This window comes from Hemiscyllium ocellatum, chromosome 28 (assembly GCF_020745735.1).
Source record: "Hemiscyllium ocellatum isolate sHemOce1 chromosome 28, sHemOce1.pat.X.cur, whole genome shotgun sequence".
Classification (NCBI taxonomy): domain Eukaryota; kingdom Metazoa; phylum Chordata; class Chondrichthyes; order Orectolobiformes; family Hemiscylliidae; genus Hemiscyllium; species Hemiscyllium ocellatum.
In genome coordinates this window covers 23,253,274-23,276,803 of record NC_083428.1, presented here as the reverse complement: position 1 = coordinate 23,276,803, position 23,530 = coordinate 23,253,274, and the positions used below count along the sequence as shown (strand labels likewise).

Here is a 23,530-nt window from a genome sequence, read left to right as displayed (position 1 = left end):
CAAATCTGTTAATAGATGGCAGATTTCTTTTCCTAAAGAACATTAGGTAACCTGATGAGTTTTATGACAACAATAGTTTCAGTCACCATTACTAGCTTTCAACTTGAGATTTTATGAACTGAATTGAAATTCCTTCAGCTGCAATGGTGGGATTTGAACACTCTCTTTCAGAAGATTAGTTGCCTAATGACATGACCACCACATCATCTTCCCTTCATGATTGAATATTTTATTTCAGCAATCAAACCTTAGTTTAAATATCTAATCTGGGCAAAAGAAAAAGGGGCATCTGAAGCAGCATGATACACTCATTATGCACTAGTGTCAACCACGTTATTTGCTGGAGTTTCGAGAGTGGAACTTTACTGACAGTTATGTGTACCATCACTGAACCAACAGTATTTCAGAAAGGCAGAGAGAGAAACAGATTAAAGAAGAAAAAGACAAAAAAAAAAGTTATAATACAAGCAGACATTTCAGTACATGTATTCATAACCTGTGGAGAATTGTTTTGGTGGAAAATTTCACAGCCACTGACCTATAGCAAAATGCAAATGTCAATTATTTTACAAATGATCAACATTTTACTTTAATTAGTAAGTCATTATTGACCTAATCACCATGTACCAACATTGCAAATGGATGTAATTATAAACTTCTGAAAGTATATTGCCCAAGATGAGGCCAGAAAAACACATTCTGAATGGGACAAAAAAAAAGAATAAAAGGCAAAAGTAAAGGATACAGGTGTACATATCACTTTTTCCAGTATATATTCTCCAATTTACACAGTGAAAAAGTTAAATGAAGCTTTTTGTTTTTAAATTTAAAGGTAAACCCTTTATTACAATGACATCGGGTATACAAGATTAAACAGACATTAAAAAGGAGGGGCATTCCTGTTATAAAAATGGCACATTTATTGCTACATTACTGTTATATACATGACAGTTCTCATTAGCTACTAAGACAAAAGGAAATGATTTAAACTACTTTTCTGAATACTCCAGCCAGCTGTTTTGATGCTTGTACAAATACAAAAAAAAACACAAGGAACTTGAGGCACTCAGCAACACAATCAGAAATCTAATTGTGCAACATTTAAGTACTGTATGGATGCTAGAAGAAGCATTGCCTAAAATGTAGTAAAATAAACTTCTGGAATCAGACAGAGTAAAAATCTACAAAAAGTAACATTCAGAATCCAAGACATTTTCAAGATTTATGGTATAAAAGGATCGTTGTTGTGAAAATAAGCCAACTTTTTTCCTTAAATTTCACTTTGTAAGGGTATACTGCAAGTCTTTTCTTAGCAAAAAAAGCACTAGACAAAAAAGAGGCTTTTAATGAAATGTTAGGCACTGGTCATTTTTCATTCTGTTCACATTGCATCACAAGTACAAGAATGAAAAGGCCACATGTAATTTTTTTTAAACTATTACATACATCTGCAATACTCAAAATGAGCTGAGAAATGTCACTGCACAATACTTAATGCAGTTTTAGAAATGTCAGGCATATTACCCTAAAATGTCAAAAACTTTTGTTCATTCAGTCCCACGGTTTCATTGCCCGTTTTCCACTTGTTCACATCTTTTATTTTTAAAAATAAAAAAAAAGTTATGTCAAAAGTACTGTGTCTTCTGCTTGGCTGGTGAAAGTCTGTGAATATGTTCAGTGGAAGACTGATTCCGTGTTTTATTTGTAATGGGTTCGTTTCCACAGTACACAGGCTGCTGCAGAAATGAATTCAGCTTGGCATAATGCAAGCCACTGATACACAAGTTGCTCACATCCTTATTAGATTCCACAACCAATTCATATGAATTTTAAACATTTTAACAGTTCATTGTGCAGGAATCCTAGAAAAAGGTGGAAATTTTTCCCACTCTTGAATAAGTCCATGACAAACCTATAGTCATACAAGACCTAGAATCTGCAACATTTTCTGTTGCAACATGAAAGTCTTCAAAGACCTTTCAATTTCTAAGTACACACTATGCCCAGCTATCTTAAAAAACTACAATGTAAAGTCTAATAATGCAAAAATATAGTTTTGCTCATCATACATAAAATAACTCCCTACAAATGAATGAACTAGCTTTTGTAATGCACTCATTTTGTTGGCCCTCCAGATATACCTGATCATATAGGCAGGGCAAGAGAAGATCTGTAGAATATTTTGTCCATTGGCTAACAATTCCTCCCAGCCAACTACCAGGGAGATATGGAGTGGTTGAGCATCAATTGAGTAAGACAAATATTTTTGCTGGGAATGCTGCAAACCAAGGACACCAAAAGTTCTCTTTTTAAAACAAAAAGACCAATTGCTTACAAAACAAGCAAAAAAGGACTTCTGAAATTTTGTTCCAAAACAACCTCACATCCTTGTAAGTTTCATTAAAACATACTGGGATTTAAAGTAAGCTTAGGCACTAACTCCTTTTTTCCACTGTGGGGAAGATTTTTTCTTTGGGCTGTAGAAAAAACCTTTTTTTGCAGCACAGAGATCCAGTACTTCAACGATATATGTCGACTTCCCCCCCTTTTTTCGATAGATATGGCAAATGCATGGATTCACATTTGCAATTCTGATCCAGAAAGGATTCGTCAGTTTATCATCTTTTTGGCAGAACAAGATTTCTTCCTTATAGAGAAAGATGACAGATGATGTGCCCCCTCTTGCTCAACAACTTCAGTTATACCAGGCAGAAAGAGCTGTGAGAAAAATAAAATAGAATATCTGACTTTTTTTGCATAGTATTTGCAATTACCTACACATTTTGAACTAAAAAAAAACTGCACTCATTTCTACAAAGGCATATATTGTTCAACATCAAAATTTCCACAAGTGCTCACTTATATGTTCAGGGCAAATAAGTAAACCCATTTTACACAATGATCAATTCTAATCTAAAGCAAGACTTGAAACAAAGTTGTAATTTTATTTAGGAAGAGTTCTAAAGCAACTGAATTGAAGCTTAATATTATAACTAAACAGCACATACAAAAATAAAAATAGAAATTATTGGAGAAACTCAGTAGGTCTAGCAGCAGCTGTGGGAGAAAGCAGAGTTAACATTTCAGGACCAGTGACCCTTGTTCAGATGCTGCCAGATCAGAGTTTTTCTAGCAACTTCTATTTTTGTTTCTGATTTCCAGCATCACAGTTCTGTCTGAGTAATATTAAATTAAAAACATTGAGTCATTAAGTTACCAGCCAAATGATAGTACAAATTGTTTCATGATTAAAATTTGGGAAGGGAGAACTTGATTTAAATGGGGCAAGAGAGACGATGCTAACCACTGAAAAAAATATATTCTCAAATGGAAAACTGTTTATAAGGTGATAAACTGCATAGGCAAATTCAAAATATGCACTCTTTTACACATCGAAAGTATTGCAAGTGCAATTTTGCCTATTATTAAACAGGATACTTTGCATCAGTATTTTTTAAAGGCTGAGGGTTAAACAATTATCATTCAACATGACATTCAATGGATGTACAACACTACCCTTTAAAAGTTTGCTTTCTTCGAAAGAATAAGAACTCCAAATGGAAGATTGTCCAAAATGTTTTAACAAATCTGATACAAAATCCAAAATACATTCTTCGAACATGCAGCAAACCTAAGTATCAACATGGTTTGCCACCAAAAAGGCGGCACTGCTTTATCCTTTAACTGTGCAATTTGAAGCAGGACCCATTAGATCATTTATTACATCAAGTCACCCAGACTGGCTATTTCTTTTGCAAAGCCCCAAAGACATCGAGGCAGCCACATGACAGCAGAGGCTTACTATCTTAAGTCTACTTTATTTTAATAGCAATAAGTTCACTGTCCCATGAGGGAATTCTATAGGACAAAAGTACAGTTCATGAAATTTCTTAACTTAAACTGAGTTATCCCAACTTGGACTGCATCTAAAACTTCATTCACATAGATTAAAATGCCATTTCTCACATTCCAGCATTCTACAAATTGGCATTTTACCTCCTACATGTGGCTCACTGCATTGTGATTATCTCCCAGACTAGGATGCGCAGCTGAAAGGGGCAGTGGCTGTTCTCCTACAACTGCAGATACCTTCTCCTCTTCCCTTCGTTTAAGGCAGGCAGCTTTAGGATTCAAATTACGTTCTAGAAACAAAACAATGTGGGGGGAAAAATACAGATCATAAACATTTGATATATTCTTCACTGCAATTCATCTTTCAGAAAAATAATATATAAACATTGGACTAAAAATATATCAAGTACTCTATAGTGTGACTGAATTCTTTTACAGATGTTTAAATTATATTCTCATAGCAAAGCATTATTCTGCTTCATGAGATCTGTAAGAGTAAACAATGCAAGTTTAATTCTGCACCCTATATACAACTTGTAAAGAAAATGTCAGTGCCAGATCAATGACTGATGACACAAAAGGCAATAAGAATATTTGAATTTTCAAACATCTAATAATCTGTGGAATGATTCCTAATTTGTATTAGTTTGAAAAAGGTGTCAAATAAAGGAGATTGCCAAATGTCTAGCAACAGTGATGTTGTCAATTAAAACAAGCATCTAGGTGAAATATTGTTGCAGAGAACAAATCAGTAAATAAAATTCACTGATTATTCTTCATCCTACATTAATTTTACAGGAAGCAAAATAAATGATTAGAAGCTATACATTAGAAACTGAAATATTAGCTGGTTTGAAAATATTAAAAACTTGAGAATTTTTTTCGTAATGGAAAAGTCTGGCATTGCACAAAGAGAAAATTAATTTTCCTGAATAAGAAGGTTCATCAGTAGTCATTACTTAGAATGCTAATAAAACAACTCATCCTGTAAAGGGATAACCTTATAAGGATGCCTTAAAATGGGGAGATTGGGTTAACCCAATAACCTCTAGTTGTTTGTAATCAATAGAGACTTCAACATTGTACCCTGCAGAAAAGTGGAGAATCACTGACAACAATAGTTCAGAAATTCCAATTAGGGCAAAAATTCTATTTCTGGGAATGTCTGTTTGCATTTGCGAAGCACAACAGAGTCAGATCCCGGGGGTAGATGTGTGTCTGTGTTTATGGTGGGGGGAATTGGGAGAGTGAGTAGGTGGGGAAGAGAGCAACAGCAAGAGAGTAAGTAAGGAGATGCTGTTTCAGACTGGTCCAGGTATCAAGGCGATAGTGGAGTGGGGCAGGAAGAGGGAGATAGAGATAATTTGGAATTCAGCTTAATGATTATCACCCAGAAAAGCTGTAGGATTAAAACATGACTCAAGCTGAAAGCAAGTAGAAACGGAATCTGAATTCTGACTTCAAGGCACCTTTTCCCAGAGGATTACAGATGTAGGGGGATTCCACATCTGAATTTTACATTTCCCATACAGTCAAGTACATTGGGATTTTCACATGGTCCCAATGTGCAATTCCAGCCTACACTGCTACAATACCCACTTCCATGCTTCACCTCAGATTAAATATCCTTGCTCATTAACATCTTCATATCCATTCAATTCACATGAAGGCTTTGAAATGTTTAATGGGAAGGGAACTGAGCTCTTCCTTTCAAATATTTACTGTCATCCCAATTTGATTTCAGCAGCATAGTTAGATAAATTTTCATTACGTATCAGAGTCCAGAAAATGAGTGTTGGCAAACTATTGAACTGTGAGGAAGCAAGATTGATTAACATTTAGAATTCAAATTGCTTATATTAATACAAACATTTTGCAGCAGAGGCCCTGAGATTGCCATCAGAAGCAAGGACTCCAGCAATGTTGCCTTTGAATTAGGAATATTACAAATACAGACCTCCGAAAAATCAAGTGATCCCACAGCCAACTGATTAGATCAAACTTCTACAGTTTTGCTGTGTACAGTTGCGAATCATTAGCAATTAACTAAAAAGAGGGAGCTCTATGAACTTTCTCCATCCCCACTGGATAAAGTCCAGTGCATTGGTGCAAAAGGCAAGATTGAAGAATTTGTAACTGTCAATAGATAATCCTCAGCTGTTTCCCAAGGTCTCTAACTACTCTGACTCACTCCAGTGTTACTGAAAAATGATTGGACATATTAGATGCAGTGAAGACTATGGGCCTTAACAACATCCAGTGAGCAGTGTTAAGGAGTTGTGCTCCCAATCAAAGTAATCCAGTCTAATTGTAATGTATATCTCCCTGACAAAGTAGAAACTGTTCAAGCATATCCTAACAAAAAATGCAAAAGAAATATGATGAATTACTGTCCTATTACAGGTGAAAGGAATATGGACATCACTAACCAACACTTATGAAGAAGCTGCTTATCATTGCTTAGTTGGGGTTCTACTTGGACTTCTTAGCTTTATGGACCAAACAGACAAAAAGATCAGAATTCAAAAGATGTTACATCAACCCTTTTTGACATGAAGACTGGATTTCACTTAGTGTGGTATCAAGGAACCCTAATGAAATTGAAATCCAGAGTGTATCAGGGGAGTGAGTGGGTGAAGGTGAGAGCCCCATTTGGCTCCTGGCATGCCTAGCACAAAGAGAAATGGATGTGGGAGGCAAATCATCTCCGTTCTGGGACGTGTCTACAATCGAACAATCTTTAACGGTCTCATTTTGTTTGGTCAGAAGGATGGACGCCTGTGTTGATCTCATGTTCATCTCAGATGTATTTTGGCCGACATGACCAAAATGTGGGCAACATTCAAGTTTGTCCTCATGAAAGAGATGTAAAATAGGTCAGAGTAAGTCACACAGTGTAAGAAACTTCATGGGAGTAATACGGAGACAGAATGAGTAACTGGGAATTGGGGTCAAAGTGGGAATTTGGACCAAAAACAATGCTTCAATTAAAGGCCAATTCCAAGAAATAAAGCATTGATTGAGAGACCCTCCTGTAGGGACTCAAGCTTAAATACCATGTTTTGGAACTTGAATAGTGACTGGAGTCACTGCTGAGTATCAGCAAGCCAGAGGATCTGTGGATAGCATGTATATGGAGGTGGTCACACTGCAGATTAGAAGCTGACAGGCAGAGGGCTAAGGTAACTACGAGGCAAACGTGTGGAATCTGTTTGGGTGGAACCAAGAACATGAGAAGTAGAGGCAATTCAACCCCTTGAGCCTGATCTCATCTCCGCCTCAACTCTACTTTCCTGCCCTATCGCCACAAATTTTTAAAGTAGTAATGGATGGAAGGGCCATCTCCTCCTCAAATTTACACAATGCTCCAGCATCCACTCCACTTTGGGGTAGTGAATTCCACAGATTCACAATCCTTTGAGGGAAGTAATTTCTCATCTGTTTTAAATCTGCTACCCCTTATCCTAAAACAATGGCCTCTTGTAGTAGATTATCCAACAACTGTAAACATGCTTTCTATGCCTACTTTGTCAATTTCTTTCAGCATCTTCTATACCTCAAGTAGATTGGCTCTCATTCTTGTGAACTCCAGAGAGTATAGGCCTAAACTGCTCAATCTCTTCACAAGACAAATGCATCATTCTCTGGAATCAGTAACAATTGGCACATATTGGTTGCAGTTATTTATGATACACCAAACACGGTTGCTTCCGTGGAGCATGGTCTCATGAGAATAAAGAAAAGGATTCTGGGTAATCCAAGACGGTGGACAGGAAACATTTATGGCTGTTACAGGTTGCTCCTTTTTTTTTTCTCCTGAGGTATTTTAGGTGTTGGAGGGGATTTCCTAGAATTCCAGGAGCAGCAATTACTGTTTTATAGGCTATTGCATTGTTTTGGAATTTGAGAGAGAAACAAAAGTCAAAACAACAGCACTTTTAAAAGGGAGAGGAACATGCAAAGGCAGCACATGGCGAGGTCAGTGCAGGTCAGAGAGACAAAGAGTAAAGAAACCCCCACTACTAACTGACATAGCACTGAGCCTGCGCAGTTACTGCCTTCGTGGTTTGAATTCATGTATTGCTGGACATGGGGGTGGGGGGGGGGGGGGCGCGTCTGGGAAAATTAACAAACAGTGAAATTCACAACTGATCTTGGAGGAACTTGCTTGGGAGAGAGCCATACAGTAAGTCTGCAGTAGTGAGTAGAGTGGGTTCTTTCTTGATTTTATGTTTTATTGAGATATGTCTCTTGGTTAAACTTAAAAATAAGTATTAAGTTAGCTAGGCACAGTGATCTGTAGAGGAATAAGTCAGTGCTATATTCTGAATCTGCAGCTTGGAAGAAGCAAAAATGGCCTTTAGTAGAGTGAAATGCTCTGGTCAGATCTGAGAGTTTAGGGAGAGTTTGTGTTACTGAGGATTATACTTGCATTAAATGACGTTGGTTGCAAATCCTATCAGATTGAATGGATCGGTTGGAGAGACAGTTAGAGGCAATGAGGAATTCACAAGAACAAGGGGATGTGATGGATGGCAGTTGTAGGAAGGGGGCCGGAGTTGCAGATACAGTCACATAGATGGATTAACTCCAGGAAAGGTAAAGAGGTAGGCAGGTAGTGTACGTGTCTTCTGTGGCTACAACCATTTCAAACAAGTATGCTGTTTTGGAAAATGTAGTGCGTGATGCTCTCTAAGGGGAATGTAGCAAGGACAGCTACATTCTGGTATCGAGACTGGCTCTAATGCAATGAGGGGTACGTTGGATTCAAATAGATCAATTGTGTTAGGGGACTCTCTAGTCAGAGGCACAGACATGTTTCTGCTGCCAGCAGCGAAAAATCAGAATGGTGCGCTGCCTTCCTGGTACCAGGATCAAGGATGTCTCAGAGAGGGTGTAGAATGTTCTCAAGGGGAAGAAGGGTCAGCAGGAAGTCATTGTACACATTGGAACCAACAACATAGGAAGGGAAAAGAAGGAGATTCTTAAGGGAGAATAGAGAAAGTTAGGCAGGAATTTAAAAAGATCCTCGAGAGTAGTAGTATCTGGATTACCTTCAGTGTTGCGAGTTAGTGAGGGTAGGAATAGGAGGATAGAGCAGATAATGCATGGCTGTGGAGCTGGTATATGCGAGAATGATTCACATTTTTGGATCACGAATCTCTTCTGGGGTAGAAGTGACCTGTATAAGGAGGACGGATTGTACTTGAATTGGAAGGGAGACTAGTATACTGGCAGGTAGATTTGCTAGAGCTGGTCAGGAGGATTTAAACTATTAAGGGTTGGGGGGTGTGGGGGTGAGACCCAGGGAGATACTGAGGAAAGAGATCAATTTGAGACTGGTACAGTTGAGAAAAGAAGTGAGTCAAACAAACAGTCAGGGCAGGCAGGGACAAAGCAGAGAACAAAGAAGGACTGATAAATTAAACTGCGTTTATTTCAATGCAAGAGGCCTAATAGGGAAGGCAGATGAACTCAGGACATGGTTAGGAACATGGGACTGGGATATCATAGCAATTACAGAAATGTGGCTATGGGGTGGACAGGAATGGCAGCTTAAATGTTCAGGCAGGACAGAAAGGGAGGCAAGAGAGTGGTGGTTTTGATAAGAGATAGCATTACAGCTGTATTGAGGAAGGATATTCCCAGAAACACATCCAGAGAATTACTTGAATGGAACTGAGAAATAAGGGATGATCACCTTATTGGGATTATATTATACAGACCCTAACAATCAGAGGGAAATTGAGAAACAGATTTGTAAGGAGATTTCAGTTATCTGTAAGAATAATAGGGCAGTTATGATAGGAGATTTTATCTTTCCAAACATAGACTGGGACTGCCATATTGTTAAGGTTTTAGATGGAGAGAAATTTGTTCAACACATACAAGACAATTTTCTGATTTAATATGTGGATGTACCTACTAGAGAAGGTGCAAAACTTGACCTACTCTTGGGAAATAAGACAGGGTAGGTATTGGTGGGGGAGCACTTTGGGGCTGTGACCATAATTGTATTAGTTTTAGAATAGTGATGGAAAAGGATAGACCAGATCTAAAAGTGGAAGTTCTAAATTGGAGGAAGGCTCATTGTGATGGTATAAAACAAGATCTTTCAAAAGCTGACTGGGGGCAGATGTTCGCAGGTAAAGGGATGGCTGGAAAATGGGAAGCCTTCAGAAATGAGATAACGAGAGTCCAGAGACAGTGTATTCCTGTTAGGGTGAAAGGAAAGGCTGGTAGGTATAGGAATGCTGGATGACCAAAGAAATTGAGGGTTTGGTTAAGAAAAAGGAGGAAGCATGTCAGATATAGTCAAGATAGATCAAATGAATCCTTAGAATATAAGGGCAGTAGGAGTACACTTAAGAGGGAAATCAGGAGGACAAAAAGGGGACATGAGATAACTTTGGCAAATAGAGTTAAGGAGAGTTCAAAGGGTTTTCCCAAATACATTAAGGACAAAAGGGTAACAAGGGAGAGAACAGGGCCCCTCAAAGATCAGCAAAGCGGTCTTTGTGTGGAGCCACAGGTAATGGGGAGATACTAAACGAGTATTTTGCATCAGTGTTTACTGTGGAAAAAAAACATGAAAGATATAGAATGCAGGGAAATAGATGGTGGCATCTTGAAAAAAAAAAGTCCATACTACAGAGGAAGTGCTGGATGTCTTGAAATGCATAAAAGTGGATAAATCCCCAGGACCTGATCAAGTGTACCCTAGAACTCTGTGGGAAGCGATTGCTGGGCCCCTTGCTAAGATATTTGCATCATCGATAGTCACAGGTGAGGTACCGGAAGACTGGAGTTTGGCTAACATGGTGCCACTGTAAGCAGGGTAGTAAGGAAAAGCCAGGGAACTATAGACCGGTGAGCCTGACATCAGTGGTTGGGCCAGGATGTACATGTATTTGGAAAGGCAAGCCTGATTAGGGATAGTCAACGTGGCTTTGTGTGTGGGAAATCAAGTCCCACAAACTTGACTTTTTTTTTTGAAGAAGTAAACAGAGGATTGATGAGGGCAGAGCGCTGGATGTGATCTATATGGACTTTAGCAAGCGTTCGACCAGGTTCCCCATGGGAGACTGGTTAGGAAGATTAGATCTCATGGAATACAGAGAGGAATTGCCATTTGGATACAGAACTGGCTCAAAAGGTAGATGACAAAGGGTGGTGGTGGAGGGTTGTTTTTCAGACTGGAAGCCCGTGACCAGTGGAGTGCCACAAGGATCAGTGCTGGGTCCACTACTTTTTGTCATTTACATAAACGATTTGGATGTGAGCATAAGAGGTATAGTTAATATGTTTGTAGATGACACCAAAATTGGAGGGGTAGTGGACAGTGAAGGAGTTTACAACAGGATCTTGATCAGATGTGCTAATGGGCTGAGAAGGGACACATGGAATTTAATTTCGATAAATTGAAGGTGCTGCATTTTGGAAAGCAAATCTTAGCAGGACTTACACACTTAATGTTAAGGTCCTAGGGAGTGTTGCTGAACAAAAAGAGGCCCTGGAGTGTAGGTTCATAGCTCCTTGGAAGTGGAGTCGCAGGTAGTTAGGATAGTGAAGAAGTCGTTTGGTATGCTTTCCTTTATTAATCAGAGTATTGAGCATAGGAATTGAGAGGCCATGTTGTGGTTGTACAGGACATCGGTTAGGTCACTGTTGGAATATTGCGTGCGGATGAGCTACAGGGAGAGGTTGAATAGGCTGGGGCTGTTGTCCCTGGTGCGTCGGAGGTTGAGGGGTGACCTTAGAGGTTTATAAAATTATGAGGAGCATGGATATGACAAATAGATAAAGCCTCCTTGGGGTTGGGGAGTCCAGAACTAGAGCGCATAGGTGTAGAGAGAGAGAGAGAGTGTGAGAGAGAGAGAGAGAGAGAGAGAGAGAGAGAGAGAGAGAGAGAGTGAGAGTGTGAGAGTGAGTGTGTGTGAGAGAGAGAGAGAGAGAGAGTGAGAGAGAGAGTGTGAGAGAGAGAGAGTGTGAGAGAGAGAGAGAGAGAGAGAGAGAGAGAGTGAGAGAGAGAGTGAGAGAGAGAGAGATATCTATAAATAAATAAATAAAAAACGACCTAAAAGGACAACTTTTTCCACACAGAGGGTGGTAAGTGTATGGAATGAGCTGCCAAAGCTCAAATTAATAAAAAAGCATATAAAGTTGCCAGAAATAGCAGTAACTTAGGATCGGTAGAGTTATAGATTACAAAATAAAGTCCTATTCATGTACCTGTCCAAATGTCTTTTAAACATTGTAACTGTATCTGCATCTACCACATCCTCTGGCATTTCATTCCACATACAAACCACCACCTGTAGGAAAGAAATTGCCTCTCGGAACTCTCAAATCTTTCTCCCCTCACCTTAAAAATACTAGTTATTTTTTAAAAAAACTAGCCCTCTTGTTTTAAACTCATGTACCCTAGGGAAAAGTCATTAACTATTCACCTTATCTATGCCTCTCATGATTTTATTAACCTCTTAAGTCACCCTCAACCTCCTATGCTCCAGTGAATGAAATTCCAATCTATCCTGCCTTTCTTTCGAACTCAAACCCTTGCAAATCCTTTTTGAACCCTCTCCACTTTAATAATATTGTTCCTGTAGCAGGGCAACCAGAACTGCACACAGTACTCCAAAAGTGGCCTCACCAACATCCTATACAATCTCAACATGATGTCCCAACTCCTATAGTCAAAAGATCTGAGCAATGATGGCAAGTGTGCTAAGTTTCTTCTTAACCACCCTGTCTACCCGTGATGCAACTTTCAAAAAACTATGTACCTGAATTCCCAAGTCTCTGTTCAACACCACTACCCAGGGCCCTACCGTTAACTGTATAAGTCCTGCCCTTGTTCGTTTTACAAACTGCAATACCTCATGTTTATCCAAATTAAACTCTGTCTGCCACTCAGTGCATTGACCCAATTGATCAAGATCTCTTTGTAATCTTAGACAACCTTAACTGTCCACTATACTACCAAATGTGGTGTCATCCGCAAGCTTACTAACCATGCCTCCTAAATTCTCATTCAAATCATTTATACAGCAACAGTGAGGAGACTGCAAGAGAAATTAACAGAGCTAAAAGTTAACAGATCCCCAGGATCTAATGATCGATATCCCACAGTGTCATAGGAGGTAGCTATGATGATAGTAGATACATTGATGATTATCTTCAGAATTCCTATAGATTCTGAATGATTCCAGTGGATTGGAAGATAGCAAATGTTATATCAGTCTTTAAAAAGGTGAGAGCAAAAACAGGAACAGCACTTCTGTTCATCTTACACAAGTAGTACGGAAAATGTAAGAATCCATTCAAAAGCCCGAGGTTAACAGATACCTGGTTGATAATGATCTGATAGGCATTGTCATCATGGTGGAAAATGGAAAATAATATTTGACAAGCTTGTTTTTTTTTAAAAGACGTTACAAACAAAATTAACAAAGCTGTAGGAATAGTATACTTCAATTTTCAGAAAGCTTAATACCCCACAGGAGGCTGATTAGAAACATTAAAGTACATAGGATAGGTGGTAACATACAAACATGGATTCATGATTGGATGGTCATTTTCACATTGGCATGCTGTTTCTATTGGGTACTGCAAGGATCAATATGTGCGCCCCGTTGTTCATAATACATGTACCTACAGGGACTCGCATAATATTCCCAAATGAAGTTGGAGACTAAGTTAGCAGATGATATGAAGTGAAGTGAGAAGGAGTTTTGCAACGAAGATGTGAAGTGGCTTCAGGATTTGGATAGGCATTGTGATTTGGCAAGAGCATGAAGATGCTGTGGAACAATGAGAGATTATCAACTTTAAATCAGAAGAAATAGAGTATTCCTTAAATGGCAAGACATTGGAAAGTGTAGATGTACACAACAGACCTCAGTGCCCTTATTGATAAGTCACTAAAGGTTAACATGCACATACAGCAAGCAACTAAGGGAGCTCATGGCATGGGAGCTTTCACTACAAGAGGATTGGAATACAAGAGTAGTGAAAACTTGGCTCAACATATAAAAAGTTTGTTGGACTACACCTGAAATACTGTGCGCAGTTTTGGTCTCCATATCTCAAAAAAGATATCGTTGACATAGACAGCGTGCAAAGGGTACCAGACTTGTGTCTTGGATAGCAGAACTGACCGATGAAGAGTGATGGGGCAACTTAGGCCTGTATTCTCTAGGGTTTCAAAAGAACAGAGTGGATATCATTGAAACTTAAAATATTTAAAGGAGAAATAAAAACAGGGTAGATGTGTCCTTTGATTGGGGAGCCTAGAACAAGCGGGCACAATTTAAAAAAAGATGGAGGCCACTAGGATAAGAGATGAGGTACATTGAGATGATTGTGAACCTTTGGAATTCTCTAGCACAGATGGTCAAGGAAGCTCACCTTTGCGTATACTTAAGGTAGCGATTGATAGATTTGGAATTGCCATTGGCATGCAGGCATATGTGGTGGAATGGGTAAAAAGACACTGAAGAGTTCAAATCAGCCATGTTTGTACTGAATGGCAGGGCAAGCTCAATTACCTGAGTGGCCTACTCTTATGTCCTTTCTTTCTAGTTATACCTCAAATTGTCAGGCAAGAATGATTTTCAGCAATAGTCTAACAAACCTACCACTATTCCCCATTAACATTCTGGGGTCACCACCGACCAGTTATTTAGTTGGGATAACCACAGATATAAAAGAGTTGGTCAGAGCTGGATCCTACACATGATTCCAGTGTCTGCCATCCTGCTAAAAAGGACCTAATTCGATGAAATAGCCGTTATCTGGAAGGGAGCAGCTTCAACAACACTCTAGAGGGTCAATATCATACTAGGAAAAGCAAAGCAGTCTGCTTGATTGGCTTCCCAACTTGACACTGTCTGCAGTTGTGTACCATCTATAAACATACTGCAGCAACTTGCCAAAGATCCTTTAACCTCTAATATACTTGGAGAAGGAGGCAGCAAGTTCAAGAAATATCAGAGATTCATCCAAAAGCCAAATCTCCAAATTATTTCCCCTTTTCATCATTTATCAGGAGGGGAACATTTCACCCTGTATCTCAGTCCCAAATGGTTAGCTTCTTTCATCTTTTTAGAAACAAAAGTGCTGCCCAAAATGCTTTTGTTGACTCAAAAGCTTATTATACCAGGAGATGTTGTACTGACGCAGGATATTGTGCATGGGTTACTAAGCATGTGGAGCTTAGGTGAATGCAAGGTTAAATTTGGCAATAGTTCTGATTTGTAGACAGTGGCCACTTAGTTGAAATACTAGAAGACTGTTGGCACTCCAGTAACTATATTCCAACATAAATCACCATGTTGTGAAGGGAAGGTAGAGAGAAAGTGCCCTGACTAGGTCTTTATTACTTTACAAACTACCAACCATGTGCTGCCTCCTCTCTGCCTCAAATCCAAACAACTAAGCCAGGGACATAATGCCAGTATGGGATATGGCAAGGAGGAGAGAATTAAAATTGTTTGCGCAAATGTGAGTAATCAAAAGCAACAAACAAATCTTGGCTGCACATGGTCCAAATCCATTAGAGCTGAACCATTCCCAGGAAGACTTCACCTTAGTCTGTCTTCAAATTTCCAAAATTCCAAGCTCAACATTATTCCCACTGCTTCCTTCATTTACCGGCTTTCTCCCCAGTTTTGGTGGAATCTTGCATCCTAGCCCTTGGTTCATCATCTCAAGTTTCCCCCAATTAAATGTCTAACTTGCCACCCTCAAGTATTTTGTCTGAATGATAGACAAAATATTCAAAAGTGAGATTTACAATTCAACACGCTTTAACAATTGAACAACCTCACTTCATAATTTAAAAAATGCACGTGTATACATACAAATTCTACAATTCTGGCCATGTCCATGTTTATTAAATTAGAATAAATCTATAGTGAAGGATTTTCTAAATGTCGACTCCAGAAGATCAATCTTGATTAAGGTTAACTCTGAAGTATATTTTTCAGGAGTTAGGTAACCTAACTCCTATTGATGTAAATGTTGTGAATGTAAAATCAATCCGCACAATATATTTAAAATGGCAGGAATAATCAGTGCTTGCTGATTACTGTTACTGTACACTACCTCGTACTTGCTGTTCAAGGCAGAGAATGACCTGGACGGCCTGCTGTAGGATGATCAGTTTGGTCTGAGCTTTATCAGTTTTTAAGTGCATCTGACACATGCGACCCAACTCTTTGAAAGCCTCATTAATGTCTCTGACGCGAATTCGCTCCCTCATATTATTTGCCATTCGCCTTTCACGGTCCTTCATTTCTTTTTCTTCGCCTGTAAAGCCTTCATCATGACTGCAGGATTCAGTGCCAACAGGGGTTAGTTAGGGATGGCAATTTTGCACAAGCCGTAATCCTTTTGTAGGCACAAAGATTTGAATACTGATCAAACTTGAATAAAAGACACCTTTACATAGCTTAAATTTAAAGCTTCATAAAAGGTGGTAAAATTTGTTTGAACAAAATCAATTTGTATTTCTGAATTTGCTAATATTGATGGGACAGAGTTGCCAAAGTACTGCATACAAATTTGGTCAATCAAGGAAGCCCACAAAAGGATACATTGCCTTTTAACCTTTGAAACAACAAACTGTCACACCCAGAGCAAACTGCTAGAAGAGATAGGTACAGGAGATTACATAACCCTTAGGAAATGCTGTTATGCCTAACAGACCTAATTATATTTACAACAGCTACTGCAAGGATAACTGCTTAATTTACTTCCACAATTGTTTATAGATTCTCTTGAAGGGGATGGAATTCAATCCAGGATGAATGCACTTACTATAAAAGTGAAAGTATTACTAAGTAGCATTCATTAGGTTTTAATTCTCCTAAGTAAATGCAATGAAGTTACAGCTGCCTTTTTCATTTGTAAAAAATGGCTTTCAACTTATATTCAATTTTTGGCATGTCCGATTATCAAATTTCTTATGACAGGTCCTTCCTATTAGATTCTCAGCAGCCAACTTTAGGCCTTCCATTGTAATAGTTTAAAACAAATCAGCAAAGTCCAGAGTTTCCAACAGCTCACTTCAAATCCTGAAAGCATTTCCATCATCTAAGGCAATTCACAGGGATGCTAGTCTACTCATTGTTTGAATCAATTTTGGACCTTGGTGTTCATGGATTTTCTTTCAAAAATGCCCAAAGAACAAAAGTTTTTATGTTCCCACTGCTACCATACCCAGATAATTTGCAATCATGCAAATTTGTATTGCCCACTATTATTTTGTGATAGCAATCTATTATTTACCTTGTGTGCAAAGTGAGGCCAACTAGGAATTATTTCTTACCCTTGAATGTACAGGGTAATTCAGGAAACTACAGGCACATTTTTGTAATTTAGACTGGGATTGAATAGGTCAGTTTGTAAATTTGTTAGATGTAGAAGCCTATCAATTTATAAAGAGCCAGACTCCAGGATAAATCAGAATTTGGATCTATTATAGCATCAACAACAAAATCAGAGCTGCCAGACATGTCAGATTGAATAATTCTTACATTAGTTCCCTGCTTTGAACACTGCCAAACAGCAAGTACGAGGTCAGAATGGAACCATTGAGTGACTATGACTTGGAAACATCCAAGGCAAGAACAAGAGAGCAGAAAATGTGTTTTGGAAATTAGACAGAAGAACATAACTAAGTGCAAAAGCTGGATGTATGGAAACACTCAAATCCAAGTTTGTACAGCAAACTGCAAAAGAAATGTTAAGCTGCATAAATATGCCAGGATATTCACACATGGCATGCATTTAATTTTTTTTGCGGGGGGCGGGGGGGAAGAGGCACGCTGGAAAATAGGATAAGAACACAGAAGCAGAGTGTATAGGCCTACACGAGTAGAAAATATTCTCAATACACAGGACACCTCTATAAAAAAAGTGCAAAGGAAACATGACAAAGTGAAGAAGCAAAAGTATATTACACTGAGGGGAGCGAAGTCATCTGGTTAGCCGAGAGGCAACCACTGAAGGCTGAATCTAACTTACATAAATGGACTACAAAGTATCATGCAGTCATTCCTTCCCTAACTTTACTCCTGGAATTTCACTGGTTTTGTGCATGTTTAAGGTGATGGGAGTTGTGAAATTTGAGCTAGAGGAGTAATTAACAATTACAGCTCTTCAAAATTAGACTCTCACCACAGTTTAAACTAATGCAATTGATTGCAATATGGAAGGCAAATTTTGCCAAGTTTCTTTCAAAAAATAGAGGTGGAGACAAGAAAGTTTGTATCTAGATTGTTCACAACTTGCAGTAAAGCTCTATTTTCAGGAGCATATGTTTATACTACACAGCTGGAATAAATGTCCATTATATGATCACGGACTCACCAGATGTGTGAAGGAGAACACAAAACACCTAATGTTCTATTTTTTTCTCCCCATCTTGTTTGAAATCAGTTACTCTTAATAGTGTCAACAGATCTCTGGTAGCTTGCCCAAACATCTATGTTACTGAGCAAGGCTGTTGAGCATGTTGCATTACACTCCTTGCAAAATTTTCAGGTACATGCATATATTAAGCAACATTCATAAACACGCAGCCTTCTGTCAGTGCATGACAGCATGAGATGTATTCACTAGGCATGAATTTTTAATAAGTTTTCAGTTCATTCTGGGACAAATATTTCTGTTGTCATAGCTCTTCAAATTGTATGGCGTGTCCTGCACATATAGTTTCATTAACTGTATTCAAAAAGGAGGCCTCAAGCTCATGCTATCTTCAACATTTTGATGGACAAGAGAACAATTGCAAAAGTGATTCATAATATTGTACCGTTTTTAAATTTGTTGTGGAATAAACTGCTAGGATAAATGACATGCATTGCATGCGAGTGAAAGTTGTGTAAAACAGGATCAGGATCTTCAGGACAAAATGGGGAAAGTAAGCCTTTGGCATGTTGTATTCCAAGTAGAGACAGCCCGTGCCAGTTGATATCACTATGACCAACTGACCTCTGACTTGTTGTTCCAAGTTGAGAATGACTGATACAGCCTGGTGGAGAATAAGCAGTTTTGTCTGTGGCTTGTCACTGTTAAGATGGAGTTGACACATGCGTCCAAGTTCCTTGAAGGCCTCATTGATGTCACGCACACGAAGGCGTTCACGAGCATTATTAGCTACTCTCCTTTCCCGCTCTCTCTCTGCCTTTTGCTCTGGGGGAAGGTGTTCATCATCATCTTGACTACTGACCAAAATATAATAAAAACATCCCTCAAGTACAAATATCAAATACAAATTGTAGAGGCAATCATGTGCTGAATTCAAATATTTCAACTGAATAATACCTTCAACAAATAATCACTTTAACATACCAAGATATTAGGAGGTTGCAATGTTCATACATTTTGAAGGCTGCAACTTGATCAGCAATAGTTCACAATGTATAGCTCAGTTTATCATGTATGCAGAATAAAAGTAGTTACTTTTTGAATAAACAAAACTATAACTCCACACATTATAATCAGTGCATTTGAATATTAACCTTTTCTATTTGTGCATAAGCATATTTGTACTTCATTTGCAAACAACAGGCAATAAATTTGTGGAACATTTGATACATCTGCAAGACATCTCACTTGAACTTAATGCCTGTTCATCAAATGATGGGTTTAGAACTCTAGTTAAGAAATAGTTCTCTAAAATGGAACTTCAAGAACATACAAGTAATTTTGTTCAAAAGGTTGAAAAGCCAAAGTATTACATTCTACTTTTTGGGAGATCGAGAATGACATTTCTAACTAATATCTTATTTCAATTTCAACTCAAGTGATCCAAGAATTTCTAAATCCAAATACCACATCCTAAAGATTTCTAAATATTATCAAACTGTAACAAAAAGGACGACTCGTTGGAAGAGTCAACAAGGCACTAGGACCAAACAGTCTTGTTCTGTGCTGTATAGCTTTATGATTGCTCTGAGAGAGCTCAAACAGAGTACTATCTACAATCCCAAATAAAAAGCAGATAAACCTAGAAGAGTGAAAAACAACAGACTGTATGCGATATTTATCATACTGTCCATGTCAAAATGAGACTGAAGCAATGCAGTGCAAGACTGAGCTTATAAATCCAAGTTACAGGATATAAAAATTATTTAATTTGAAGCTGGGGTCACACTTGAAGGTCACATCTCTCACACTTCAATGGGAAGCATTCCTGTACTGTGTCTTGATCATTTATCATGTTCCTTAACAACAGGCTTTAAATTAAAGACTGGAAAACCATGATGGTCAATTGATCATGTAACGGAGTAAACTACTGGCATTAATTTGATTTGACTCTTGCAAAAAGCCAGTTCTGCTGCCAGATTTGTTTCTGTTTAATTCACTTGATCAACATGGACTGCTAGGCCAGCATTTATTGCCCATCACTAGTTTCCCTTAAAATGGTGGCAAGCTACCTTCTTGAATCGCTGCAGGTAGATCCGCAATGCTTTAAAAGACAGGAATTCTAGGATTCGACCCTAACAAAACAGAGAATGGTGAGATACTTTCAAGTCACAATGATCAGTGGCATGTAGGGGAACCTGCAGATTGTGGTATGCATCTACTGCCTCTGTCTTTCTACATTGCTGTAGTTTTGAAAGATGCTGTCTAAGGATCTTGTAGAAATCACCATTAATCAAAAACCGCAGCGATTCTCCAACATTGATAGTGGGGGATCCAGTGATGGTAATGCCATCAAATATCAGAGGGCAATGATTAGACCCTTGCTGGATATGGTGTGGCACAAATATTACTTGCCACTTTTCAGCCCAAGCCTGGACATTGTCCAGGTTTTGCTGCATTTGGACATGTTCAGATCTGAGTCGTTGCAAATGGCGCCGATCATTCTGCAGTCAAACATCCCTGCTTCTGAATTTGCCACTGCTTAAAGTATGGGCGGGATATTTTGTGCTCTACAAGGTTAAAATGATGAAATTCCAAATGAAACCAATGTAATATCTGCATTTTGTTGAGGTCTCAATGACAGGAGTGTGATTTGTCCAAACTCCAAAATGATTTTAAATCTGTACTTGAAATATCAAGGTTGCCAGATGTTTAAGTTTAAGACAGGAACAGTGGGACACAATGGGATTGACTCCCCTCCCACAGGAGTCATGTCTGCAATGGCTTTCACAATCTGGTGCTGGTTCTTCATATTCTCCAGTATTAAATGCACCTGCACCTTCCTTAAAAAGGATACATTATTGATTGCTTTGCTTTCAGTTTGAAAACAATTCATGAAACTATAATCATAAACCAATCATGCCTAATCATGATTAAGACACCTCCATGGGCTGTAAGATACACATTCATGTCAAAGTCAATAACTATAGAGTCACTGCAAAAAAGTGTACGACTGTCCATACTAACATACATGATATACAAAGTTACCACAGCACTAATGTGCACTTATCCTCTGATCTCAAATCTTTCAAAGGAGATCTGACTGGATTAAAACATTAAGCAAAATTACTGTATTATCTTTTTGGAGTCCATGAATCAATATTCTGTCAAAGAACTCAATCAGCAGTGAAAAATTCATAGATGAGGGAGGGAGCGAGCGAGCGCAAAGGTTTTGGACAGGGGAGAAAGAACTACAGATAGAAATGGCTTCAAGGCAATCAAAGTCTTAAGGACAATGTTGCAATGCTACCCGATTTCTATAGATTGTCATTAAATTTCTTCCCCCCCCCCCCAGTATTTCACGTATGTTGAAAAACAATACTTCTGAATCCAAATGAGTACAGAGGAACCTCAAGTATCCAAAGAACACGGACAGACAGTATTTAGTTCGGTTAATCAAATTCTGGATTACAGTTTAGTCAAGCATTGGGACCTTGCGATCTTGCCGGATAATCTAATATTCGGATAATCAAATGCCAGGTAATGGAGATTCCTCTGTAGTTGGGAAAAGTGACAATCTGTCTTAGGTGCATTATTGCACCCCTATATTTAAGATTATAGGTGCAGTGGAGCAAAGTGAATAGTATAATTTATGAAAAAATAACTTGTTCAAATTGGCAAGATAGATGCGTCTAGACTGCAGCACGAGAGCTTCTTAGACAACATGTGATCCGGGGCAAACATGCTTAAAGTATTCAAAGTTTGACTAGTTTCTGCTCAGGAAACTGGGGGCTTGGGAGCTATACTAAAAGTACCATTTATCTGTTGTGCTGGAGGGAATTTTGTTGGATTCTTTGTAATGAGGAGGCAGCCAACCTATCGTAACATGCTGTGCTTTTCCAGCAACACATTTTCAGCTCTGATCTCCAGCATCTGCAGTCCTCACTTTCTCCTATCGTAATATATAGTCTTCTAATTTGGTTATTGGTCACAGTTAAGAAGTAGTGAAGCAGAGGGCAGGAGGAGTATCAGCCCAAGACCAATGTCCTTGTGAACTGCTCAACCAGGGAAGTAGACAAGGATTTAATCTAAATGGTGGGGCTAGAGATCGCATGTGGAAAGATGGGAGTAGAGGCGAGGCAAGAGATGAAAACAACATGGATCAGAGAATGGCAGGAAGGTACAGAAAGCACAAAACCTCAAGATACAAGTTTGAATGCTTTGTATTGCAATACATAGAACATTCAGAACAATGTAAACAAATTAACAGCACACAGTGATGTAAATAAATAAAATATAATAGCCATGAAAGAGACATGGCCACAGTATGATGCGGATAAGGACTGTACTGAATATACAGGAAAATGACAAAAAAAACTGAAAGCTGGGTAAAAGGCAAAGGTGAACAATGTTAATCAAAAGATGGCATATATATAATACTTAGACATGAACTTGGTTCAGAAGTTGAGAAAATAAAATCAATTTGGATAAAAGTAAGGAATATTAGGAGATAGTCAGTACTGAGTGTGGTCTACAAGCCCTTTTAACAGTAACCACAATGCAAGAAAGTAGCAGGAAGAAATACTGGGTGCTTATGACAAAGGCATGCCAATATTCATGGATGACTTTAATTTCTAAATAAACTAAGAAAACCAAACTGGCAGAGGTCTGGGTGAGGAATTCAGAGAATACTTGACAGAGATAGTTTTTCGGAAGGGCACATTTTGGAATTAATCGGAGAGGTCACATTCGACTTGGTAGTGTGTAGTTTGACAAGCTTAAAATTAATATCTTCGAAATAAAGGGAGCAGTAATTTTACATTCAGCTTGATAGGGAGAAGAATATGTCTAAGACTAGCATTTTAAACTTAACATTTACCTTCAGCCTCTTACAGTCATAGAATGTTCCAAAGCATTTTACAGTTAATGAACTCCTTTCACTCAGCATTGTCAGAGATATGGGAGGTGGAAATAGTCATTTGAGAAGAGAAAAGCAACTTGGATCCAGACATCATTTAGCGCATACACTAACTACAAAGCTCCAGCTACTTAGAGTCAGATGTACAGCATGGAAACAGACCCTTCGGTCCAACCCGTCCATGCTGACCAGATATCCCAACCCAATCTAGTCCCCACCTGCCAGCACCTGGCCCATATCCCTCCAAGCCCTTCTTATTCATATACCCATCCAAATGCCTCTTAAAATGTTGCAATTGTACCAACCTCCACCACATCCTCTGGCAGCAAGTCTTAAGGTATAAAATTCACTAAAGAGGAAACAACAACAAGCTGCTATTCCTAG

At 38.6% G+C, this 23,530-nt stretch overlaps 1 protein-coding gene across 5 annotated transcripts in view; it reads right to left on the bottom strand.

Moving 5' to 3' along the window:
- Nucleotides 1–858: 858 nt before the first annotated feature.
- LOC132829193 (transcription factor 12-like) overlaps nt 859–23,530 on the bottom strand; it is a 143,956-nt gene continuing 121,284 nt past the window's right edge. For 3 of the 5 annotated variants that reach the window (XM_060846560.1, XM_060846562.1, XM_060846564.1), the window contains 3 exons: nt 18,853–19,085; nt 3,997–4,142; nt 859–2,718 (listed from right to left, as the gene is read on the bottom strand). In XM_060846560.1, coding sequence (XP_060702543.1) covers nt 4,000–4,142; nt 18,853–19,085 — 376 coding nt within the window. In that variant the 3' untranslated portion in view covers nt 859–2,718; nt 3,997–3,999. Of the gene's footprint in view, nt 2,719–3,996; nt 4,143–15,960; nt 16,185–18,852; nt 19,086–23,530 lie in introns of all 5 variants that reach the window. The other 2 variants (XM_060846563.1, XM_060846561.1) reach the window with 2 other exon arrangements.